Genomic DNA, 22,159 nt, shown 5'->3' on the forward strand with positions numbered 1-22,159 from the left:
CAGAATAATTTTTTGCAGGATAACATTTGATACAATATATTCTCTAGAGCAGGGGCGTCAAACTCACGTCATCACAGCGTCGTCACATGACATATGATGACTTTTCCCCCCTTTGCTAAACCGGGCATGGCCAGTTCATGACGCATCCAGGCCGTAGGCCACAAGTTTGACAGCCCTGCGCTAGAGAGAAATGCATTGATTTTAAAACCCATGTTCTTGAATCCTATCTGATTTCAGTGGCCTGGTTCACGCAAGTTTTGTTTTGTTTATTCTTGGTTTAGCAGGATGTGTAAATCCATCCATTATGCCGGATACTTATGAGTAAACCAGGCCACTTTGGCACTATCCTCAGTTAATTGTGGCTTAGAAAACCTTAATTATTAGGTGCATGCAGCTACAGATCCATCAGTAGAATAGAGTTCTCTTGTTCAGTAAAATCGATTTCACCTTAGGTTCAGGACTATATTTTATTTTTTTGTATGTATTAAATCAGCGTGTATGACTGTCCATCTCATGATAGTAACTTTGCATAGTCAACATAAGAATTATAAATCAATATTTAAAAAAATCCAATAGTAATAACAGCCTTGGAAACAACTCCTAGAGGCCTCTCCAAGTTGTAGCCAAAGTGTAGTTTGTAAAGTGAAAGGAAAAAATGATTAAGTAACTGGAGAATAATCATTTTAATTCCATTTGAATTAACTGCTCTGACCTTTTAATATTTTTATAACTCCCATTTTATTTCCAAAAGCATGATTCTAATTGCATGTCAACAATTCTAACTTGTTTACAAATAAGATGTAATGAAATAATGTTTTATTTCATTTTTATTGAGAATATTTTTTCCATTTCCATTTTATTGTTTTTAAACTACAAGTATTAGATGGCACAGTAAAATACTTGTTTTTAAATCAGCAGAATCAAATGGTTCAGTGCAAAGATTTCAATTAGCTCAACTCTCTGGAATTGAGTTGGATTTATTGCTGGAAACTGTAGATGCTAGCTGCCTGATAGTGAATATTGCTCAGTTAAGCAAAGGGATATTGGAACAGATCTGTCTTATATTGTTCAAGCTTTATAAAACTTTTTTCTGGTCTGTCAAACTTGGGATTCCTTGAAATTAAAATGCCTGGCTACCCTTAAAGTATTAATCAGCACAGTAGTAGTAAATGCTCTCTTTATCCTTGACCTATTTTGAGTTTTTCTATTACAAAGTTCTTGTATTTTAATACAAGATCTATAGTCTTGTGTTCTAGACTGTAGCTCTTATCTTTTCTCTTTTATCTATTGATTTAGGACTTAACTGCCAACTTTGCTTTGTATTTTCTTCATGGTTTCTTTTTGCTCTCGGTGATCTCTTTGTTCCTCTTCTCCTCAAGTATCAATTTGATTTACATCCTTGCCAGATAAAATAGGATTTCCTATGCTTAGATCCTCTTTCTAAATAAAAGCTCAGTCTTTTGCAATCTTCTGCAATAGTCTTACCAAACTGCACAGACCAAAAAAAAAAAAAAAAAATCTGTCCCAGTGTTCATACAGCAACATCACCACATGAATTAAACATGCAGAGTTAAAAATGCTGTCGTGAGAAACAGCAGAGAATAGAATGAAGCTCTCTTACCTCATGCCCCAATTAGCTTCATATATTAATCCTGAGTAGAAAGGTATAAATAATAGAAACAGAAATTCTCCCTGATACGTACATGTTATTTTATTTTTGAAAACGGAATGCAGTGCTAGGGTGGAGGTTGAGTGTTGCATGGACTCTGAAATAGTTCAGCTTTGTTTTAAAAAACATTTTACAGATTCTTCAAATAACTGTTGGTGTTCAAGCCCACTCTATTGAATTGGAGGTTATGTAATATAATGTGTACTCTTGGATAATTAAAAATGCAGCCTGTAACTCTATAGGTTGAAGCTTTGCAGTGATTGATAAGTCCCAAGGGAAAAAATTATCTTGCATAATTCACAAGACAGTTGAATGGCAAAGGATATCTAGAAATCGTCTTCTCCCTTGGTTTTTAACAATTGTGTTTACTGTTCCATGTAGATAAATTGAATGCAGTAATTCTTATAAAGATGGAAGGCACCTAGGAAAAGCCTTGGGTTTTTCTTCTTTTAGACCTACTCCTCCTTTCAGAAGTGGTCATGTCCAAGCATGTGGTTTTCTTAAAGTTATCTTAGGAATCTTTCATTCATCTGGCAATTCCTCCACTACTTATTTATAACTAAATTTGTTTCTCATGTTACATGACATTGTCAAGGAGAATGGACTTCAGCTCAGTTTGACCGTTATTCTGATTCTAAATCTGTTCACCATCCAGCATTGTACAGATTGAACTTTATACTGTATTGTTAATATTTTTATAACTTTTGGATGCCTATTTTCCCCCCCTAATAATTATTCCTTGTGTTGGACTCGATAGGATTGCTTCTCTGTTGAAGGTGAAGACTTAAAGCATGATTTTGAACGTTTGCAGCTAGCTATGGAGATGGTGGGCTTTCTTCCCAAAACACGCAGGCAGTAAGTTACTTCTCTTTAGAAGGTGATTGTGAATTGACCTTTTAACAGTTATTGTGCCCAACATTGGGTCTGTTAGTAAAAATATCACCCATTTTTACCCTATTAATCACGGATGGCATTTTCTAATTATTCCCATATAACAAATCATGGAAAAGCAGGAAAAACTGCCTTACATATGTATTTATCCAATGTATGAGAATTGATTTATATGTGTTTTAGGGGAACATACATATATCACAACGTGGCTTAAGTGGAAGATACAAAAGCACCAATTCATATGTAAGAACACTTCAGTGAACTTAATTTAGTTTCTTTCTTTTATTGTTTTTGTTTTGCACTCTTAGGATATTTTCCCTTCTGTCAGCAATATTACACTTGGGTAACATCTGTTACAAGAAGAAAACCTACCGAGATGATTCCATAGATATCTGCAATCCAGAAGTCTTGACTATTGTCTCAGAGTTACTTGAGGTAAGATCTCACATTTGGACATAAGCCTCCCACTTTTTTTCTTCTTCTTCTACATATTCTTCTATTTCCACATAAAATGTAATGATAAATGTGAAAGTTATTGGCTTCCATATTGGTAATGTATTAGTCTCTGGAGTAAGATAAGTGAGGTTAAATGGTCCTCCATAAAATAATATCTCCAATTTATCCTTGGTTACTTAGTAGGACTTTTCACTGATATTATTGGAACAATTTTAAATAAACAGAAATTTGCAAAATATATCTCATGTGATGGCCATCTATTTCAGTGTTATTTGTTTAAAGACAGGAATATTTTCGCCATCACCTGGCATCAGAAGCCAGTTAATTGGTTGATCTTGAATTTACTTTATAGCATCTTCTTTGTCACTAAAGTCCTTTACTACAGATGGCTTATTAAGCTATTTGTGGTTTGAGCTAGCTAAAAAACGCTTCGCTGTAAAATATGCAATCATTTAAAGTACTGCGTGTTCATAGTTGCCTTTTTGAAAAAAAAAAAAAAACTCAAGGTCAGAGGTTCACAAAATCTTCTAATCTGAGCCAGCTTGAAATTGGAACAAAACTGCAATAATGAGAGGCAGGCCAAAGATTCCTTGAGACGCTATTTTGCATTTTATTTTACTAGCCAGAGAGTGTTATAGGAAAGCAGTGTTGAATAAATGCTGCCTTTTTACAGATACTGTGCAAGAGGAATGTGAATTTGTGTCCAACTGGAATGAAATCCTTTCAGTGAATCATAACTCACAAGGGAGTTTTAACCTCTCCAAAATATACAGTCTGCTCAATATTTTCTGCCACAGATCTTAGGTGTATTTTTTTTGTATGTGCCAGTAGTTTCACAGCAAGAGACAGCTGCTTTTTCTGTTTTGGGGTGTCTCACCAACCCAAAACTTTGTGTCTTTGCCTTTTGAGGAAGGAAAGACGCTCTAATGGGTCTGTCTGGTGGGTGCCAATAGGTCCACTTAGCATTACTGACCCCTCCAGTGTAGCCCTGGTGTTGTTCTAGAACTGCTGTTGTTTGTGGTGCTACCATTTTTTCTGCTCTCCACAAGTTAGCTCTCTGGCGCCATCAGTCCCTCCCAAGAAGAGGAGATTGTTAGACATGGTTTTATGCAAGAGCGTGGAGAAAGCACACCATACTGTTTCTTCCTCTGGTCTCACTTAAGATGATATGCCATTTTTAAAATTCATGAAGGTCCGTAGCACCATTGATTAAAAAACATTGTTTTTTGTAAAGGCCTTCTGTGGATCTGTGGTAGGTACCTCAAATTCCTTATACAAAGGTTACTTATTTTACTTTCGAAGCTTGAACCCCACTATGATTCTAAAATTGTGACCTTTTTTTTTAGGTGAAAGAAGAAATGTTGCTTGAAGCGCTGATTACAAGAAAAACAGTGACTGTCGGAGAAAAGCTTGTATTACCATACAAACTGGCAGAGGTACGTGTTAGCAGTCATCTGAAACATGGAAAATTACATGAAATCATATTTTTTTAGAAATGCCTGCATATTCTTGCAGGGAAAGATTGATAAACAGCCCATTAGATAGCCAAGCCCTTGACCTCATTAAACCTGAGTATTTAAATCATATGATTAAGCCATTCATTTGGCGGTGTTCAGGAATGGTCTTCAATTGAACATGCCTTAAAATTCAATGTGCTAATTTTCCTCTAGTGTATTGATGAGTCATGACAGTCATCGCATAAAGTCAACCTCTTTTATTAACATCCTACCCTCAGAAATAAAACAGCACAGCCATGTTAATTAAATCATCATGTGACATTCTGGCACATAATTTGATACTGTAATACAAACAACATTTAATTTTTGTGAGCTGGAAGATGTAGGCAAATAAACCTTTGATTGAACCGGATGGAGTTAACGGTTGAACTAGAAGCAAACAACAAAGCAATGCTTTATTTCTCCTGCTTTAATCACTCCTCCTGCTTGTGTCTTATTTTCATGGTTGTGAAACACATGTTTTGCTCGATATTGCTGGAATTGTAGTTCAGCAACATCTGGCAGGTCATGGATTTCTTGTCCTTGGTGTACGATGCTTATGCTGAGTTTTTGTAAATTGCTCAGAGCTTATGGAAATTGAGTGGCATAGATCTTTCCGTAAATAAATAACACTTATCGGGGAACCTAACAATATTGCAGGTCTTTCAGTTAGTTCAAATTTTGTGTATGAATTTTAGCTCAATATTGGATAAGTCATGCATCCAGACCTACACTGGTTAACAGCTCTTATCCTGAGATGTTCCATGGCAAGCTTCCAGGAAAACATTTTTCTCATATTGATTGGTTGGTACAATAGAGAATGGCCTCCCTAAACTGCCTTTGTGATGACATAAGTTATTGCTGTAGAATTTATAAAATATTTCCTGGCTTTTTCTGTCTCCTAGCTCAGGGATAAATGGTGTGCATCTCTTCCCAGCCTCAACCAATAGGCCCAAAAGTGAAAGATTTTGCTTTTCAAAAATATTTAGGGAGGCACTTTCTACCTGTGGCTGCACTGTATGAGTTACATTCGTTCAGTTGACTTAATGTTCCACGACATGCAGTCATTCCAGAATTTATCAAACCAGTAAATGTGCTAAATAAGAATATGTACTTTTCCTAACAGATGGGACTTCATGAACAGTTGCATAGATGGGCTGTTCTTGACCAAAGATGAACTTCTGGAATTAAGATCCGGAGATCCGGTTGTTACAAAAGACACTATGATATAATGCTCTCCTTGAAATAAGACTTGAGGGGGAGAATTGAATCAGCAAAAACATAAAAAACTATGCAGACTCTGTCTTCTAAGATTAAAAGATGTTCCTGTCTGCCCAGAAACAAATGGTTTTGCAAATGGCTATATTAATATACAGAACTGTATGAAGACATATTTGAGGTTGAAAAATGGTCACGATTCTTGTCTGAGTCACTCTGGAGTGGTTTTTGCATGTAGTGGTCTTGGCCACTCTATTAGCACATGTAAGAAATGACATCAGTGTAGGAAACAGAAGAATTGTCTGAGAAGAAGAAATTGGAGGGAAGAGAAGATAATATGGCAGCCATCTGTTCCTTTTTTTGAAAGAAAAAAATCCATTTATATTTTTAAGTGTTCATTCAACAGTATAGCTAAACCACTCTGTTAAGTTAAGGTTGGTTTTAGTTGCCTACATATTTTCTGCAAGCTTCAGGAAAGCACGACATTTCTGACAGCTACAAGAAAATAAAATGATGGAAAGCGCCACATTACAATAAGTGGCAGAGCCAAATTATAGAAAATTATTCCCTAGATTTGCAAAGGGCCTGTTCCTGTTTTTATTTTCTTGCCTGTCAATATAGTTGTGTGGGTTTAAGCATGATGGATGGAGAACAGGTTGTTCTAGCTTCAAGAATTCAAAACGTGAGCCTGGCTCCTCAAAGGACATGCAGGCAATAGTTAAGATAGCTACTAAGTGATTTTTGACACATTTGTGGTTGTTTTTTTAAGTGGAAGGATGTTTATAGCAAAGCAGATGCAGGGAATCTGGGTGTGGATTTTTACAGTGCTTGTAGTGGTAAAGACTTTCTGTGTGATTTGCTTAGCTTACTGCTGTTCAAGAAGCTACTTTTGCCGCCCTTTTGTAGCTTCTGTTGGCCCACTGACCGTTGGAGTACACACTCAGATGAACTGGGCCTTCACAAAGGACATTTGGCATTTTGCACTCTATTGGTGCAAAAACCCTGAATTGATCACATTGGTGTATTTTTAGGTACTTGGAATCATTGGTTTAGAGAGATTGAAGGTTTAAAGGCTGTATTCTCTACCACAGCTTAGGCCACATCCATCAGAGGCAACAATCATATTGTCTTTAATCACAATGAGAACTCAGTTCTGAAATCTGCTATTGTTAAAATGAGAGATACTTGAGCTCTTCCCTGCAGAAAACAGGAAACAATGAGGGCAGAGAAGGCAGAGATTCTACCTTTCCCTCTGTAACACCGAAGCTAAATTTTGCTAATAATATCCACCTACCACCCTACCTGAATACATTTATTTGTTCCACTTCAGAGATACTGTGTGGGCATAATTTTAAAATATCATTCAAGCCTAAAGTGAAACTGTATGAGCTTGCAGCAATACATATATACATGGTCATAGAACAGCGAGGCTGAAGTGCAGAACGCGGCATCCACTGCCACCTTGAAAATTTTGGAGAAGTAAAATTATCTGTGTAAATGCATATTGACAATAATCCAGGAGAGCCAGGAATAGATGTTAAAACAATATAATTAGAATTTGGCTTGATTTCCAACAATTTCTTTTGATTTCCTAGGCAGTAACAGTACGGAATTCCATGGCCAAATCATTGTACAGCGCCCTGTTTGATTGGATCGTTTTTAGAATTAATCATGCACTTTTGAATACCAAGGACTTAGAAGAAAGCACCAAGGTATGTCTTTTTCAAGAACGTTCTGTCTATTGACTCAACTGACTTAGGTTTGAGGCTGGTTGAGCATACTATCTCAGAGAAGCAGCATGTTTAGAGCAGGGGTCCCCAACCACCGGTCCGTGGACCGGTCCCGGTCCGTGGAACATTTCCTACCAGGCCACCGGTTTGCTGGGCGCCGCCATCTTGTTTGACGAGAAAGTGCTTCCGGGTGAGCTTTTCTGGTTGGAAAGCGGCGTTTGGGTCCTGAAGGAATCCTCGCGCCTTAGTTTCATCGAAGGGGGGCGGCTTCGAATGAAACTAAGGCGCGAGGATTCTTTCAGCACCCAAGGCAAAGAGAGCTGAGCGACCGTCCCAAAGCCGTCCCAAAGCGAAACCCATCGCCAAAGGTACAAAGGAGGAGTTGAAGGTGGCGGGGAGAAGCGGGGGACGGCTGGCTGGCCGGTCGCTCGGCTCGCCTTGCCTTGTCATGCGTGCTGATGCCAGTACCGGGCCGCGGATCATTTTGTGATACCGGTACCGGGCCATGGCACAAAAAAGATTGGGGGCCACTGGTTTAGAGAACCAAAGGTCCCTGATTTTGAGCATTTCCCCTTAAAATATAAAACACAAACAATCACATGTAAGCCCACTTACCTTTTGCAGAGGTTAAATGATCTGACAGCTGAAAGTAAATGTTGAAAGTAAACCAGAGACTAAATTGCAAATTGTTTATAACATGTAAGTTGCTTCTTCTTGAAAAGAAGCAGCTTACAAGTTAAAAATTACTCACTTAACAATTGAATTGCCATCCACTCTAGGACAAAATCTCACAGAAATAGAGCTAACGGTTCATACAGGAAGCAAAATGTCTCCATAGAACAGGGACGGAGTACGATGATAAAGGGGAACCCTTTATGACTTGTGGACTTCCACTCCACAATGGCTGACTCAGGAATTCTGGGAGTTGAAGTCCACAAGTTATAAAGGAGCCCTCGTTCCCCACCCCTGTCATAGAGGATCCTTATTAGGCTTTGTTTTCATGAATACCCCATGCGATAGAAATCTGGATGACATCTCTCCTGGCTGTCCACTTGGGGCATCTATCTGATAATACACTATATATTCTAGAAGAATTTCACACACTGGCTTTTGTGTACATACACAACTTTTATTGCATTAGGTGCATTGTTGTCCTTGAGAGAAGGAAAATACTGTCTTACATAGGGAAGTCTATTCTGATATAAAGCCACCAATCCAGCCCAGTATCTTCCTGGGCTAAATAATGTAGATTACTTTGTGCCTCAGTGATAACTGTTTGCTGAGTATGGTTTGAATTATTGCAGTGTATTCTTGACATAGGATTAATTCCTCCATTTTCTCCAGTTTTATTTGAAAGATTACAGTAATTATTCTCAGATGTCATAAGACCGTAAGCTCACAGTGTTCTTTCACCATTCAATGTTTAATGCAGGGTTTTTCTGCCTATACCAAGCCAGTTGGGGTTAGGCACTTAATGCTCCCCGAGCAGATAACTATAATGTTCAGCTCAAGTTTAGGACAGGTCATTGTTCAGGCTTAATATAAAACTTGCATATATAATGCTGATAAACTTAGAACAGAAGTCACAGAAACCCTGCTGCTTCGCAGAGTAAATTCTATGTAGCATATGCTGGTTTAATTTTCTTGTTATAGACGCTTTTATTGCATAGAAAAACATTTAGTTTTTTTCACCTCCTCCCACCCAGTTGCTTTTCTCTTTTTAAAAGCTTTAATAAAATCTACGACACAAAATTCCCAGTATACTCTATTGCAGTGGTGGCTAACCTTTTTTGGCTCCTATGCCGAAAATTGCGCTTGTGTGCCAGCACCCAGAAGGCAATGTGTGCTTCCCCCCACATACTCTCTGCATATGCGTGTACAACCCCCCCCCACACGCCATGTGTCCCTGCGCACGCATGTGATCCCCCATGCATGTGCGCCAGATACCCAACAATTAGCTGTCGGGCAGCAGCGCGCATGTGCAGTGGGGCTCTTCTGGACAACCTCTCATGTGCCTGCAGAAGTGGCTCTGCAAGCCACTTCTGGCACGCGTGCCATAGGTTCGCCAACACATTGTATCTACTTTTTTTATATTAAAGGTTTACATGCAGATTATAAGAACTGTTACCTTTTAATGTTGTCTAATTCATATATATTCTTTTGTGCCAGGATCTGCTTGTACCTTTATAAGTCGGAGAAGTCCACTTTTTAAAAAAACTTACCTGTTTCTACAGCCGAATGTATGGATGTGTGCAAAAACATTCTAAATTAATTTGTTGCTGTTTTAATTACTCGTGCCTGACTCCTGGCGACTTTATAGGCAGCTGCTCTCCATGCTAACTAATTACTCAGAAAATAAATCTAAAGAATTTTGTTTTGTTCCAAAACACCTTTTCCTTAAATCATATAGAAATAGCAAAGAGCTCAGCCTTAAAACCTGGAAATGTGATTATTTGGGAATTAAATAATAAATGTTAAAACCTTTTGAACATTATAGCAGTGTGTGATTGATGTGCTCAGTACGAGTCCTAAATTAGCTTCTCTTGGAAAATGTCTGTGGCATTTATCATTTTATTTAAATTTTACTCTGGGTGAAAATAGCTCCTGTGATTAGTAAGGCCTCCATCTATTAGTTATTAACCATCTATCTAGTAAAGTATGCTTCTTGGTAATTGCAGTTTCTCTGAGAAGTAGGTTAAAAGGCGTAATGCCAGAAAGAGTATGCGGGGAGGGAGAGGTCAGGTAATTAGTGATATATTTTATTCAGGACTGCACTTTCTTTCAAGATAAGTTAAAGTACATTGTCTAGAGTGGTGTGGTTCAAAAAATGGCACAAGGCTGCTGTGTGATTGATGGAAGGTTTGGGTTGGAGTCTTTGACCTCTTCCAACCAACAGAGGCACTGACTTAATGGTTGCAAATGCCATAGCAACCTTATTGTTAGATGACCCAGGAAGTTCAAGTATTAAATGCTGTATATCTGTTTTTTGTTTTTTGTTTTGTCTTGCAGACTTTGTCCATTGGAGTACTTGATATTTTTGGTTTTGAAGATTATGAAAGTAATAGCTTTGAACAATTTTGCATTAATTTTGCAAATGAACGTTTACAGCACTATTTTAACCAACATATCTTTAAACTGGAGCAAGTAAGCCTGGAAAAAAACTATTTTAATTTGTTTTTAATGATTGTTCCAGTAATGGAACTTAACTATATATTCCCCTTCCTTTTACTGTAACAACTTGAACCTCAAGATGATACACTCATTTGATCTCGACATTCCTAGTGCTTTTTTCCTTTTTCAATAGCTCTTCTTCTCAGTTAGGATCAGACCTAGGAGATCCTATATCTTTTGTTTCTTCAGCCCTTTGGAAAATGAAACAGTCAGCAAGACCACTGAGGGAATTGTGGGGCCTTGCATTCTTGGGCAAGTTACTTTTCCAAAAGATGCCCGCATAATTAAATGTCTCCCATTATATGAGGGAATGTCGGGTTGACTCAGAGAAAGAGGAGGAGTGCCAAGCCAATGCAGAAGGGAACTTTGAGTCCTGAGAAAAAAAGAAACTGTGAGAAAAAGATGTAAAACAGACCTATCTGTTTAACAGACCTATCTGTAAAACAGACCTATCTTGATTGTGTTAGATATAAGCTTGAAGTAAGGACTGTGATAGGCTTTTAGGATCTTATTATAATAGCCCAACTACATTAAGTTACATTCCAAGATTCCTATTTCCTGCCTACCTTGAAATAGGAATAGATTATTATTGTGCCTCTCCTCCCAGAAATTCCTATAATCGGGCCAAGAAAGTATTTTCCAGATCTTCTGCTTGGCTTCAAAGTCCACATGCCATGGTAATACCATTGTATGGCCTACAAATATAGTCCTGCTCAGTTTTAACAGCATTGGCCTGATTTTTCCCTGCATAGTATGTAGATGGGCAACTTGAAATCCAAAGACCATATGGTTACATTTGGAGCAGCCAAGAGCTTCCCGCTGGCAAGCTTTGTCACATGATGAGCTAGCCAGTGAGAGATGGATTGATGCCGGGGTATCCAACCTCACCAACTTTAAGCCTCATGGACTTCAACTCCCAGAATTCCTCAGCCAGCAGCTGAAGTTCACCAGCCTTAAAGCTGCCAAGCTGGACACATGGACAATTTAGTCTATTGACTAAATTACAATGTTAGTCAACTAATAGCAGCAATTAACCTATAATCTGCAGTTATATAGAAATATGGGTCAGACAATGAAAGGGTACATAGGAAGGTACATGAATACATGGGGAGAGCTTCCGATACCAGATCCAAATTTAAGTGACCTAGGGGTTCAAAAGGTCTGTGACTAGTTTGTTTTCAGTTGCTTGGATTTTAGACTTAATTTGTTTTTTCCCCAAACACCAGGAGGAATACAGACTGGAAGGCATCAGCTGGCATAACATAGACTATATCGACAACTCTGGCTGTATAAACCTCATCAGTAAAAAGCCCACAGGGTTGCTCCATCTACTGGATGAAGAAAGCAAGTGAGTCTGCTCCTTCCCAGCTTTGTAGTTATCAGATGTTGGAAGTGAGTCACAGCATAAAAGGAGAAAATAAAATAAGAAACCTTCACAGGTTTGAAAGGTATCTGTATGGTAAGGCAGGCAGATTCATATGATCAGACTAACTGTATGGGATGAGAGCAGGACCGTTTGCTTATCTATATAGGACAGTTCAGAGCTGCGACAAGAAGTTTTAACGTTAATTGTTTCACCTCTGGGTACCAGTTTGCTTTTAGAATTACGTTATAACCTATTGAACTGGATTTTTTTCAATTACGTATAGTTGCCAAGGTGAAACAGAAATGGGATTTCCTATACTGACTCAAAGTACACAGCATCCAGGGATGGCCTTGCTCTGTTTGTGCTGGATATTTTTTAAAAATCCTATAAAACAACATAAATTCAGTAATTAAACAAGTAGCAATAAAATTGTATTCAGTTTATACAAATGTCTACAAAGACCACTGTGCAGTGTCTGAAGAGATATGTTAGAAACATTTTCTTGTTTTTTCATGGAAAAAAATGTATTCTCTTGTTAGATTTGGGAATAAACCTAGTTTAATTCATGAAGACATGTTACTCTCCATAAAAATAATATTTAGTGTAGTGTTGTAAATCACATTTTTCCAAAATACTAATTAATTTAAAACCAGAATAGAGTATCTAAAATTTGAACTTTCAGAAGAATATGCTCCTTATTATGATAGTTATGGTTGTGATTATGTATCAGCAAAAAACATTAATGTTCCTTTTTTATTTTAGTTTCCCACAAGCAACCAATCAGACGTTACTAGACAAGTTTAAGCGTCAGCATGAAGGGAATCTCTACATAGAATTTCCTGCTGTAATGGAACCTGCTTTTATCATAAAACACTATGCCGGGAAAGTTAAATATGGTGTGAAGGTCTGTAACTTCATCTCTGCTAACAATTAATTTTAAAATATATATTAATTCCCTTGGTTAATACCAAAAATCACAATAATGCCTAGAGATTTCCATACTGGTTAGAAAAATGCTAGTTGGATGATAGAAACATTGTTTTTAATTATTAAAAGTTTTCAATTTGTATTTGTTCTGAGTTTCTATGTGCCTGGCCTTATGAAATGTATAAAATACACTTTCTTCAGTATCACTTGTTGTCTTTCTCTTACTTCAGTATTTCTCAACCTTGATCATTTTAAGAAATGAGGACTTCAACTCCCAGAGTTCTCCAGCCTGGCTGGGGAATTCTGGGAGTTGAAATACAATACATCTTAAAGTGACCAAGGTTGAGAAACAGTGTCCTACTTTATTCCCTATTTAACACTATATTTGATTACTTGTTCTTATTTTATTGGCTTGAACGAGACCGCTTCTTATTAGAATGTGAGCATGGGAAGATAATGGCTAGAAAACCTAGGGTCTTAGTTAAACCTATCTGCAGTAGCAAGAGCACACATCCTTCATCCAATCTGGAGATGCCAGAATCTGAACCTTTTTCCTGCAAAGCTTGTATTTGATCACCAAGCTAATTATCCTCAATAAACAATTATAAGAGTTGGTGGAAGACACAGGAGCTTGATAGTGGCCGAGAGAATACTACTGATCTTGAGTGAGTTTAGCTCTCAAGAGTCACCATTTAAGAAAAGTGATGGTCTCTTTCATTTTTGTTATTTATTTATTAAATATACATGAGGTTCAAGGCCTCTCTTCATTGTGTGTGTTCAAGCAGAGGATGGAGAGGTTGGGAAGCTTTAAAGCAGATTTCAGGACAAAATAGACAATTTAATTCAGTGACCTGAATTACCTCTTCCAATTCTAAGATTGTTTTTTTTTAAAAAAAAAATCAGGCAAGATCAGGCCAGCTTAGTATTTGAACAATTCCGATGGGAGATTTGTGGGACATTCCAAGTTTGTACGATAGACTGAGAAGTTAAAAAGAAAAAGTTATGAAAATACTATTTAAAATAGTTAAGGAAAGACCATGCTAAGCTCTGCTTCTCTTCTTTCTCATCAGGACTTCCGGGAGAAGAATACAGATCATATGCGACCTGACATTGTTGCTCTCCTCAGGAGCAGCAAGAGTGCCTTTATCTGTGGGATGATAGGGATTGATCCTGTTTCAGTGTTTCGCTGGGCTGTCCTCAGAGCGTTCTTCAGAGCTGTAGTTGCCTTTAGAGCCGCGGGGCAGAAGTACATTGAGAAGAAAACTGGTACGTGTCAAGCAAGATGGGCAGTGTATAAATTTAATACATAAATATTGTACTCTGGCCTCAAAAGTGGCTATCCTTCTTGGATCCTTTGCAGATGCTACTTTTTTTTCTAACAGCTTCTGTTTTCCAGTCTGCCTCTTTAAGAAGAAATAGCCAAAAGAATCTTTAAAATCATATGTTAAAAAGATTCCAAAGATTTTGGCATAAGAAAAAGGAAAAACATGTAAATATTTAGGGTGATTTTTGAGTGTCATTTTTGCTTTTGTTGGCAGTACAATGTGCAGAGGATGTTTTAAGCTCTTGAATAGTGATGCGTTAGATTTAATCCACTAGGGTGTTAGTTGGCTTGAATTTGTTGTTTATTTATTACTATTAGAAGAGCTAATTGTTTTGTTTGTATCAATTGTTTGTTTACTGTTTCCTAGAAAGTTTTCTGGCTACTGTGAACTTGAGTATAGCTACATCCTTTCTCAAGCTTTCTAGAATAACTACCTGTACTCTTCAGAAAGCCAATTTGTAGCCCCAAATAGACAAATATTTTGATTAGATGAACGGGGTGGGAGAAAGTTGAGAAATTTTGTCAATAATTTAGGATGGTTTCCTTAAGGTTCAAATAGTATTTTCTCCTATGTAGGCAAATTGGTAAGCAATATTTTTTTTTCAAAGCTGAAATCTACTTTGAAACAAATGTATTTGTTTTAAAAATTGGCATTTGGAGAGGATCACACAGGATGCACAGAAATCCCTTTGCGTTATACAGTTGGAATATGTAAACATTTATACAAAAGAGAATGTTTCAAATAAATCTTTGGCATTTCCATAAACTTCATAGGATACAAATTTTGTGAGTGTGCTTATAAATGTATGTAGTAAAGTCTAGCAGCTGATAGTTAGAAACAGAGTAAATAAGTTCTTGCATGAACATCTGGTGGTCTTTTTAATAAGTTACAGTTCTTGCAAGCGCGTGTTGTTTGCCAGTCATGTTTAAGAAACCATCCTTTCAGAAAAGCTTTGTGGCAGAGGGGCCTGTGGGCTCAAAAATCAAGAACAAGGGCTCTGCTTTCACATCTGGATAAACATCCATGTGCACTTTCTCTCTCTAAATATGTACAGGAAATGTAGCTGTTTTGTAGTGAGGATTTGTTGGGAAACAGAAACTGACCCAAATTTCTTGGTGTGGATCCAAGTAGTAACACCGTGTTTCTTCCTTACAATAAATGGCATTCATGTTTTGTAGCTGTTTTCTCTTAACAAGAATTTTGGTAAGAAAAATGTCATATGAGAAACAAAACCTGATTCTCGGAACTTTCGAGAGTTGGCCCAGGTCTCCCAGCTCTGTCTTTCATTAATAGAAGGTACTAATGATTCCCCAGACAATTAATTGAAAATTCTTATTTTTGACATGAGTCCATAGGATGCTGCCTTCCTCTGTTGCTAATGGATAGATATTTCAGCATAAGTTGCAAGGTTTTGCTTTGAACCCATACAGAATCAATCAATCCGTCTGCAGGTTTAGCAAGGCAAATTCCTTGCTAAATATTGCATGCCACAAAGTTATTGACTTCCTCTATTTCATATGTTCTTATCATCACATGCACCAAACTAAGGGGTGTAAAGTAGCAAAAAAGGATATAAGTTTTATGGTAGACTTTCTTTCCTTTCTCTCTTACGTTTTATTTTTGTTTTTGGCACTGGTCACTGGTCACAATAAAGTTTGTTCTGATTTTATCTAATGACGCAATTCAGGGAAATAGATCTGTTTAGATTCAGAGTTCCAATGAATGGATACTACATTTCATGAGGGAAACATACCAGATTGTGCTCTTTAAAATGTGAATTGTCACTCTAATTATTGTCTTGATCACAGAAGAACTTAGCAGTTATGCTCCTCTCCTGTGGTTTTCTTATGCTAAAAACTTCTTTTTTATCTTTATATATAAAATCTAATATCAAAATATATATTGATGAAAGTGGCTTTAGGAAAGATAAATAATTTTAGAAAGGAGGTAGTTTTCAATACAGAAGAGGCAAAGAATTCTTTTCTTTTTTTAATGCTTTTCTCGTCTGCTACTTTTTCTTTGAAAGTTCTCTTCCTTCTAGAATCCATATATTTGGAATTGGATTGTAAGTGGATATTTTAGAAACGTGTATCAAAATGTAAAGAAATTCTTAACGTTGTGCATGCACTTTCCCCATTAAAAATAGTCCTTCTGCAGGGCTTCACCCCCTCCCTGGAACTAGCAGTTCTTGAAATAGATGGTTTTGTATACAGTGTGCTGAGGCATTGTTTTATACTTATATATATATCATTGCCCATCTACAGAAATTTTAACATCGGTGAGATAATACTATCTCAGTCCCATCTAGTGTTTAAAGAAACTACAGGCAGTCCTTGTCTTACAACCATTTGTTTAGTGGCTGTTTAAAGTTGGCTCTGAAAAAAGTGACTTATGGCTGGTTTTCTCAGGAACATTCCAGCATCCCTGTGATCCCGTGATCAAAATTCGAGCACTTGGCAACTGGTATCTATTAGTCGAAAACTACCTGTATTTAACAGTCCAAGTCTGGTTACTGATAGAAGTTATGTGAATAAGTAAAATGGAATCTGTTTATAGCAGTGGCTACTCTGACATCAAGGTTGTCTAAGGCAGCGCGTGAAACTCGTAGCCCGCGGCCCGGATGCATCACACGCTGGCCCTGCCCACCCCCAGTCTAACGAAGAGGGGAAAAAGTCGTGATACGTCACGTGATGACAATGTGACGCCCGGAGTTTGACACCCCTATCTAAGGGGTCTAAGCACAGTTGAAATAACTTGATTTTAGTTCTGGCCTCTGGCCTTCCAATATGAACAGTCTATATGCTGTTTTTACTGTACGTTTCTCCTCTTCCTCCTCCTTCACAAAATGTGCATATCTGGTTTTAGATGCTGTTAATTGATATACATTATCTCAAGGTTAAAAGATTGCCTCAAGGCTTTTTTGAATTCTCCTCTAAAATCTACCTAAGCTGATTCAGACAACAGATGGGAAGTATCTCATGCCCATGTCTGGTTTTCGTGTTATTCTTGTTGCTGTTCAGTGTGCAGTTGTGAAAACAGATTTGGGTTGAAATATTAATATTCATTTGCAATGCTGCTTCTGAAGTACTTGTGTTCTTATAGCAGCCTTTTTCTACATGTGCATTTGTGGTAAAATCTGAGAATATAGAATCAGTCATATGTTATTGTCAGCAATGTGCTTAATCCACTGAGTCTGTAAATAATATTATATATTATATTGGCAGGTTGTGCCTTGATAGCCAAAGGTAATTTTTTCCACATTCTTTTCTATTTAAACTTTCAGTAAGAAACAATCCATGAAAATCCTAATGATAATTTCTGATTCTGATAAGAGAGTCAAATTCCAAGATGAATATCTGATGATTAATTCCATAATCACCAACTTTCAAGATTTACAATTATAATATTTTTTAAAAATCACAGGTTTGGACATGATTAGCACTCCTGGGATGTCTCTGATGTAGAATCATCTTCTTTTTTGAAATCTTTTGTCTTTAGTGTTTTGTCAGTATCATGCTACCAACTATTGTCTTTGGTATTCGGTTTGTCTTTCACTTCTGGCCTGTTTTTGTGCTGCTTCAGTGTTTCTGCCAGTACAGATCTATTCCATTACAAAGACACAACAGCTGAATTTATGTCCACGCTACACTACAAATGGCTGTTTCTGGCTTTATTGGGTTATGTATTCTACCCATGATAGCTTGTCACTTAAAGTGATGTGTGAATCTGGCCAGTGATTTAACCAAGAAAATGAAAATTGCTGGAATTTGTGCCATCAGTTGCCATTTCAAAATGGTATTAATTAAAGAGGGATAACTTGAAACACATAATCTCTCAAACATACAGAACAAATTTACAATAATTATGTCAGAAAGAGCCAGTTTGGTGTAGTGATTAAAAATACACAGCTAGAAACCAGAGATCTCTTGAGCGCTAGTTCTGCCTTAGGCACAAAACCAGCTGGATGACTTTGGGCTAGTGCTAGTCTCTCTCTCTCTCTCTCTCTCTCCCTCTCTTTCTCTCTCTCCCCCCCACCTAGAAGAAGGTAGCAGTGGCAAACCAATTCCAAAAACATTGTCAAGGCAGACTCAAGGCAATCCCTATCTGGCTTTGTAGAGTTCAAGATAGCCAAGATAAACACCTTCAAAGCTTATAACAGGCACAGCACCTGCACTCTTGGAGTCCTTTCTGCTTTGCTCCTTAGATACATGAGAATTATATAATTCAAATTGAAAAGCCAGTCTTATATTAGCTGTACTGGAGGAATTTCAGTCTTGTGTTTCCCTGGCTACCATTTGGTCTACTTTTCCCAGACTGCATTGGCTCTCCTCTTGAGTCCTACCTGAAAGGATTTCTTGCAGATAAGGCACACAGCTTAAATTGGTCTGACATTTTATGTCTCCGTTGCAAAATTTGACCTTTCCAGTATAGAATTATAAGCTCATTGAATATGATTGTTGCAAGTCAAGAATGAGCAGACTAACATGGAATTGGAATTGGTGGCTTTGTGGCTAAAAGTTCCATGTGTTAAGGAGCACTGTGGAAATGTATAATTGGTTTTGATCACCAGAAATGGATGCATTTATATCTGAGCTAATCAACCCCTATTAAGGACCAGTATACTTGATAGACACATATTTGATTAAAACAGTAGGGATATTAAGTTTTAATAAAATGCATGTTACAATCTGCAGCCCTTTCAGTGTTGTTTGTAGCTTATGAAAACTGCGTAGGCCAGGTTAAGCCATCCCAGCTACCTTTTCTGTACTTAAATTATACTTGAAAGACTCTAGGGCAGGGGTGTCCAACCTTGGCCAATTTAAGGCCTGTGGACTTCAACTCCCAGAATTCTCCAGCCACCTATGCTGGCTGGAGAATTCTGGGAATTAAAAGTCCAAAAGTCTTAAAGTTGTCAAGGTTGGAGGCCCCTTATCTAGGGTTTATTATACATTTCTTCAATAAATAACACACCTCGTCCATTCACCAGAACTGCTTGAAACAGTGAACAGGAGGTTTGAAACACTCTGTGTCAGTCAGGCATTGTCCGCGCTTGTTCTTGAATCTTCCTTGGTTTTCTGCTTATGTAATCTTTCTCTTTTCTCCATGTTTTTGTTTTGCTTCCCGAAGGGCATGATGATGCTGTTTTGAAAAATGTGGATAGTTTTAGCTTTCTCCATCACCCAGTTCACCAGAGGAGCTTAGAGATTCTACAGAGATGCAAGGAGGAGAAGTACAGTAAGGCGCCATATTCCACCATCTCTCTGACATGACACTCACACGCAGCAGGAAATGGAAACCAGGATCAGGCTGTGTTAGCCAGGGTGGGCAGCCACGCTCAGACCAACCTGAGATCATAACCCAGAGAGCGTTTGGAAGGTAGTTTTAGAATCAAGGATTCTCTAGGCAAAGCGAGCGTTAAGAGATTAACTGTCAGTGCCCTGGACCGTACCTTAATCGCAAACCCACCTGCAGCACTTGAATCATTTGGTCAAAGTAATTATTGATGATTTCCCAGAGATTCCGGAGATTGGCTCAAAATTCTTCTGTAGCAGTGGCCTTTAGAAGAAATGAAGGAGATGCTAAAGGAAGAATTTGCTGAAAAGCATTAAATCTTTATATATTTATATATATATATATATATATAGGGAGAGAGAGACCGAAACTTTTAGTAGAATCTGACCATATTTTTCATTCCCTGTTTTTCTCCCTTTTTATACAATAACATTTACCTAGGATTGAACGGCTTTAGTGCAGCTTACGTGAAACCGGTAAGCTGTCAAGAGAACTCCTTTCATTCTAGAGAATGGCAAAGAAGCCCTTGGTCTCCATTTCCTTCTCCTCACTTCTGTTTGTTACATAATGAACTAGTCCTGCATGAAAACCAGCCCCCCCCCTTGCCTTTGTTACTAATGATGGCTGGATTCCTGTTGTGGGAGGAGAAGGGATCCAGCAGCATGAAACATAACCCCCTCTGCCATAAAGAATAGCGCATGGTGTTTCAGTGTAACAGCTACATTGAGACCCTGCCCGAGGGTACCATGATGCTAACTTGCTCATTAAACAGCTTTGCGTACGCCATGGCGAGATGACTTCATTTGAATGACCATATGCCTCATCGCTGCTCTGCAGAAAGCGGCGACTAGATTTTATATCCAAAGTGTGCCTGACTCTTTGTGTAGGAACAAATGGAGATTTGTTGTTTTTTTTAATTGATCAACAATTCAATAAATTGTTCCAGAAAGCAAGTTCTTGGTTCCCTTCCCTTCTTTGAGTATAAAGGTTTGTAGCAAATAACACATCGCTTGTTTATATGAATAAAGAAACTGCACATGTTTATCTTGAATATATCCTGGAGTGCCATCTCCCACAAAGATGGGTGCCCTGTGTGAAGATGATGTAGATGGTAAGTCTTGACGTAAGAGGATTTCTTTGCTGAACAGATGGTGTGATTTTAGGGGTTTTATATAACCTTTTCTGGCTGTGTTTCTAATTCAAAACGAAGTCTAAATAAAACTGCATAAGAATTGGTCTGTTAGTCCCTATAAAAAGTATCTAATCCAACACAGAGAGCTGGAAGCCAACAGCCTAATTATGTTTTATTTTGTATCAAAGAAAATAAAATGTAAAGACCCAATTATCATTATGTTAAATAACTATTGATCAAACTATTCATGAAAGTAAACCAAGCATCAGCATTGGTAGCTATTGCCTTATGGTATAATAATAAAATCTAGTAAGTTGTGCAGTATTTAATTTGAAAAGGTACTTGTTTATCCTCCAGGTCTATTCCTAATGAAGCTTTGAATTTTAGGATTCAAGATGGAAAACTGCATCACTTTTCACGCTGTTCAAAATCTTGGGGGAAAAAATCGCAATGTCACCCCATTAATCAGTTTGTTTTTGCCTGGGCCAGAAGGAAGGAATACTTTAGTCTTGGTCTTCCCAAGTCTGATGTCCCTCCACCCGATTCCCCATCATTTTGAGCATAGTTCTCAGCCTGCGCAGTAAAGGTTTTAGCTCTGCAGGCTTGGAGGGAAGAGAGTTGCTGGGAAGGTACCAATTTGGAGACTTTTTTCAGCTGCTTTTGTCTTATGCTGATTCTACCGGATCTTTTTCGGAGATCAGGCAACCAGAATTCTATAGTTTTACATAAAATATTGGCTGGCCGACTCTCTGTTTTTGTACTTACGCTGAAGTTTAGTGATTTGGATACAATATGCAAGTTTTCTAAAGTCGTTGGCTCTAGCGACCAGACAAATTCAGATACTACAAAGTTATTAATGTAGTCGTTGCATTTCTCTGTTACGTAAAATTATCTGTTTTCTGCCAAGCGATGAGGTCTACAGTTTATTTTACAGAAAATTGGCTTTCCATGTGGGTAAATACATACTGTCATAAATTATGATTTTGACATAATCTCAGAAGTTGCTACTCTTTGCTTAGGCTTTTATAACTTTGGAATAGTCTCACGTCACCACCAATTTCAGGTCAGTGGATCCAGCAGAAATATTTGCAAAGATCTTCCTTGTTTGTTTTGCCCATCTAATCCCTTCTGGCTCCCTGTTAATAAACACAGATTGATAAGAGAATTTTTTCCCTTAACTCCTGATTTTGAATTTCCTTACAGCCTATTAATAACATCCTTCATTAAAGTGTGCATGAGCTTTATTATTCATGCATCAGATCAGAGGTACTGAACTCTGGGCTGCAGCCCACTAGTGGCCATGAGCTGTTTGCAATCAGGCTATGGAAACAGTGGGCGGGCACACATATCTCCCCACTTGCATGAGCAGTGGGTGAGCACATACACATAGTCTCCATTTGAATGAGAGTGGGCGCATGTGCACACCGTTCGTGCAAATGTAGCTACACACATATATGCGCTTGCCACACGCCCATGTGGAACTACC

The 22,159-nt window shown here is 37.9% G+C and overlaps 1 protein-coding gene across 12 annotated transcripts in view; it reads left to right on the plus strand.

Moving 5' to 3' along the window:
- Window positions 1–22,159, plus strand: part of MYO9A (myosin IXA) — an 89,173-nt gene that overhangs the window by 32,951 nt on the left and 34,063 nt on the right. For 6 of the 12 annotated variants that reach the window (XM_087941917.1, XM_026709883.2, XM_087941918.1 and 3 more), the window contains 10 exons: window positions 2,427–2,524; window positions 2,869–2,995; window positions 4,363–4,452; window positions 7,326–7,442; window positions 10,470–10,604; window positions 11,858–11,979; window positions 12,760–12,901; window positions 13,995–14,190; window positions 17,474–17,494; window positions 19,377–19,484. In XM_087941917.1, coding sequence (XP_087798043.1) covers window positions 2,427–2,524; window positions 2,869–2,995; window positions 4,363–4,452; window positions 7,326–7,442; window positions 10,470–10,604; window positions 11,858–11,979; window positions 12,760–12,901; window positions 13,995–14,190; window positions 17,474–17,494; window positions 19,377–19,484 — 1,156 coding nt within the window. The remainder of the gene's footprint in view (window positions 1–2,426; window positions 2,525–2,868; window positions 2,996–4,362; window positions 4,453–7,325; window positions 7,443–10,469; window positions 10,605–11,857; window positions 11,980–12,759; window positions 12,902–13,994; window positions 14,191–17,473; window positions 17,495–19,376; window positions 19,485–22,159) is intronic. The other 6 variants (XM_087941919.1, XM_026709885.2, XM_087941926.1 and 3 more) reach the window with 2 other exon arrangements.

Source organism: Pseudonaja textilis, chromosome 13, assembly GCF_049901715.1.
Source record: "Pseudonaja textilis isolate UNSWEBS1 chromosome 13, rPseTex1.2, whole genome shotgun sequence".
Taxonomy (NCBI): Eukaryota; Metazoa; Chordata; class Lepidosauria; order Squamata; family Elapidae; genus Pseudonaja; species Pseudonaja textilis.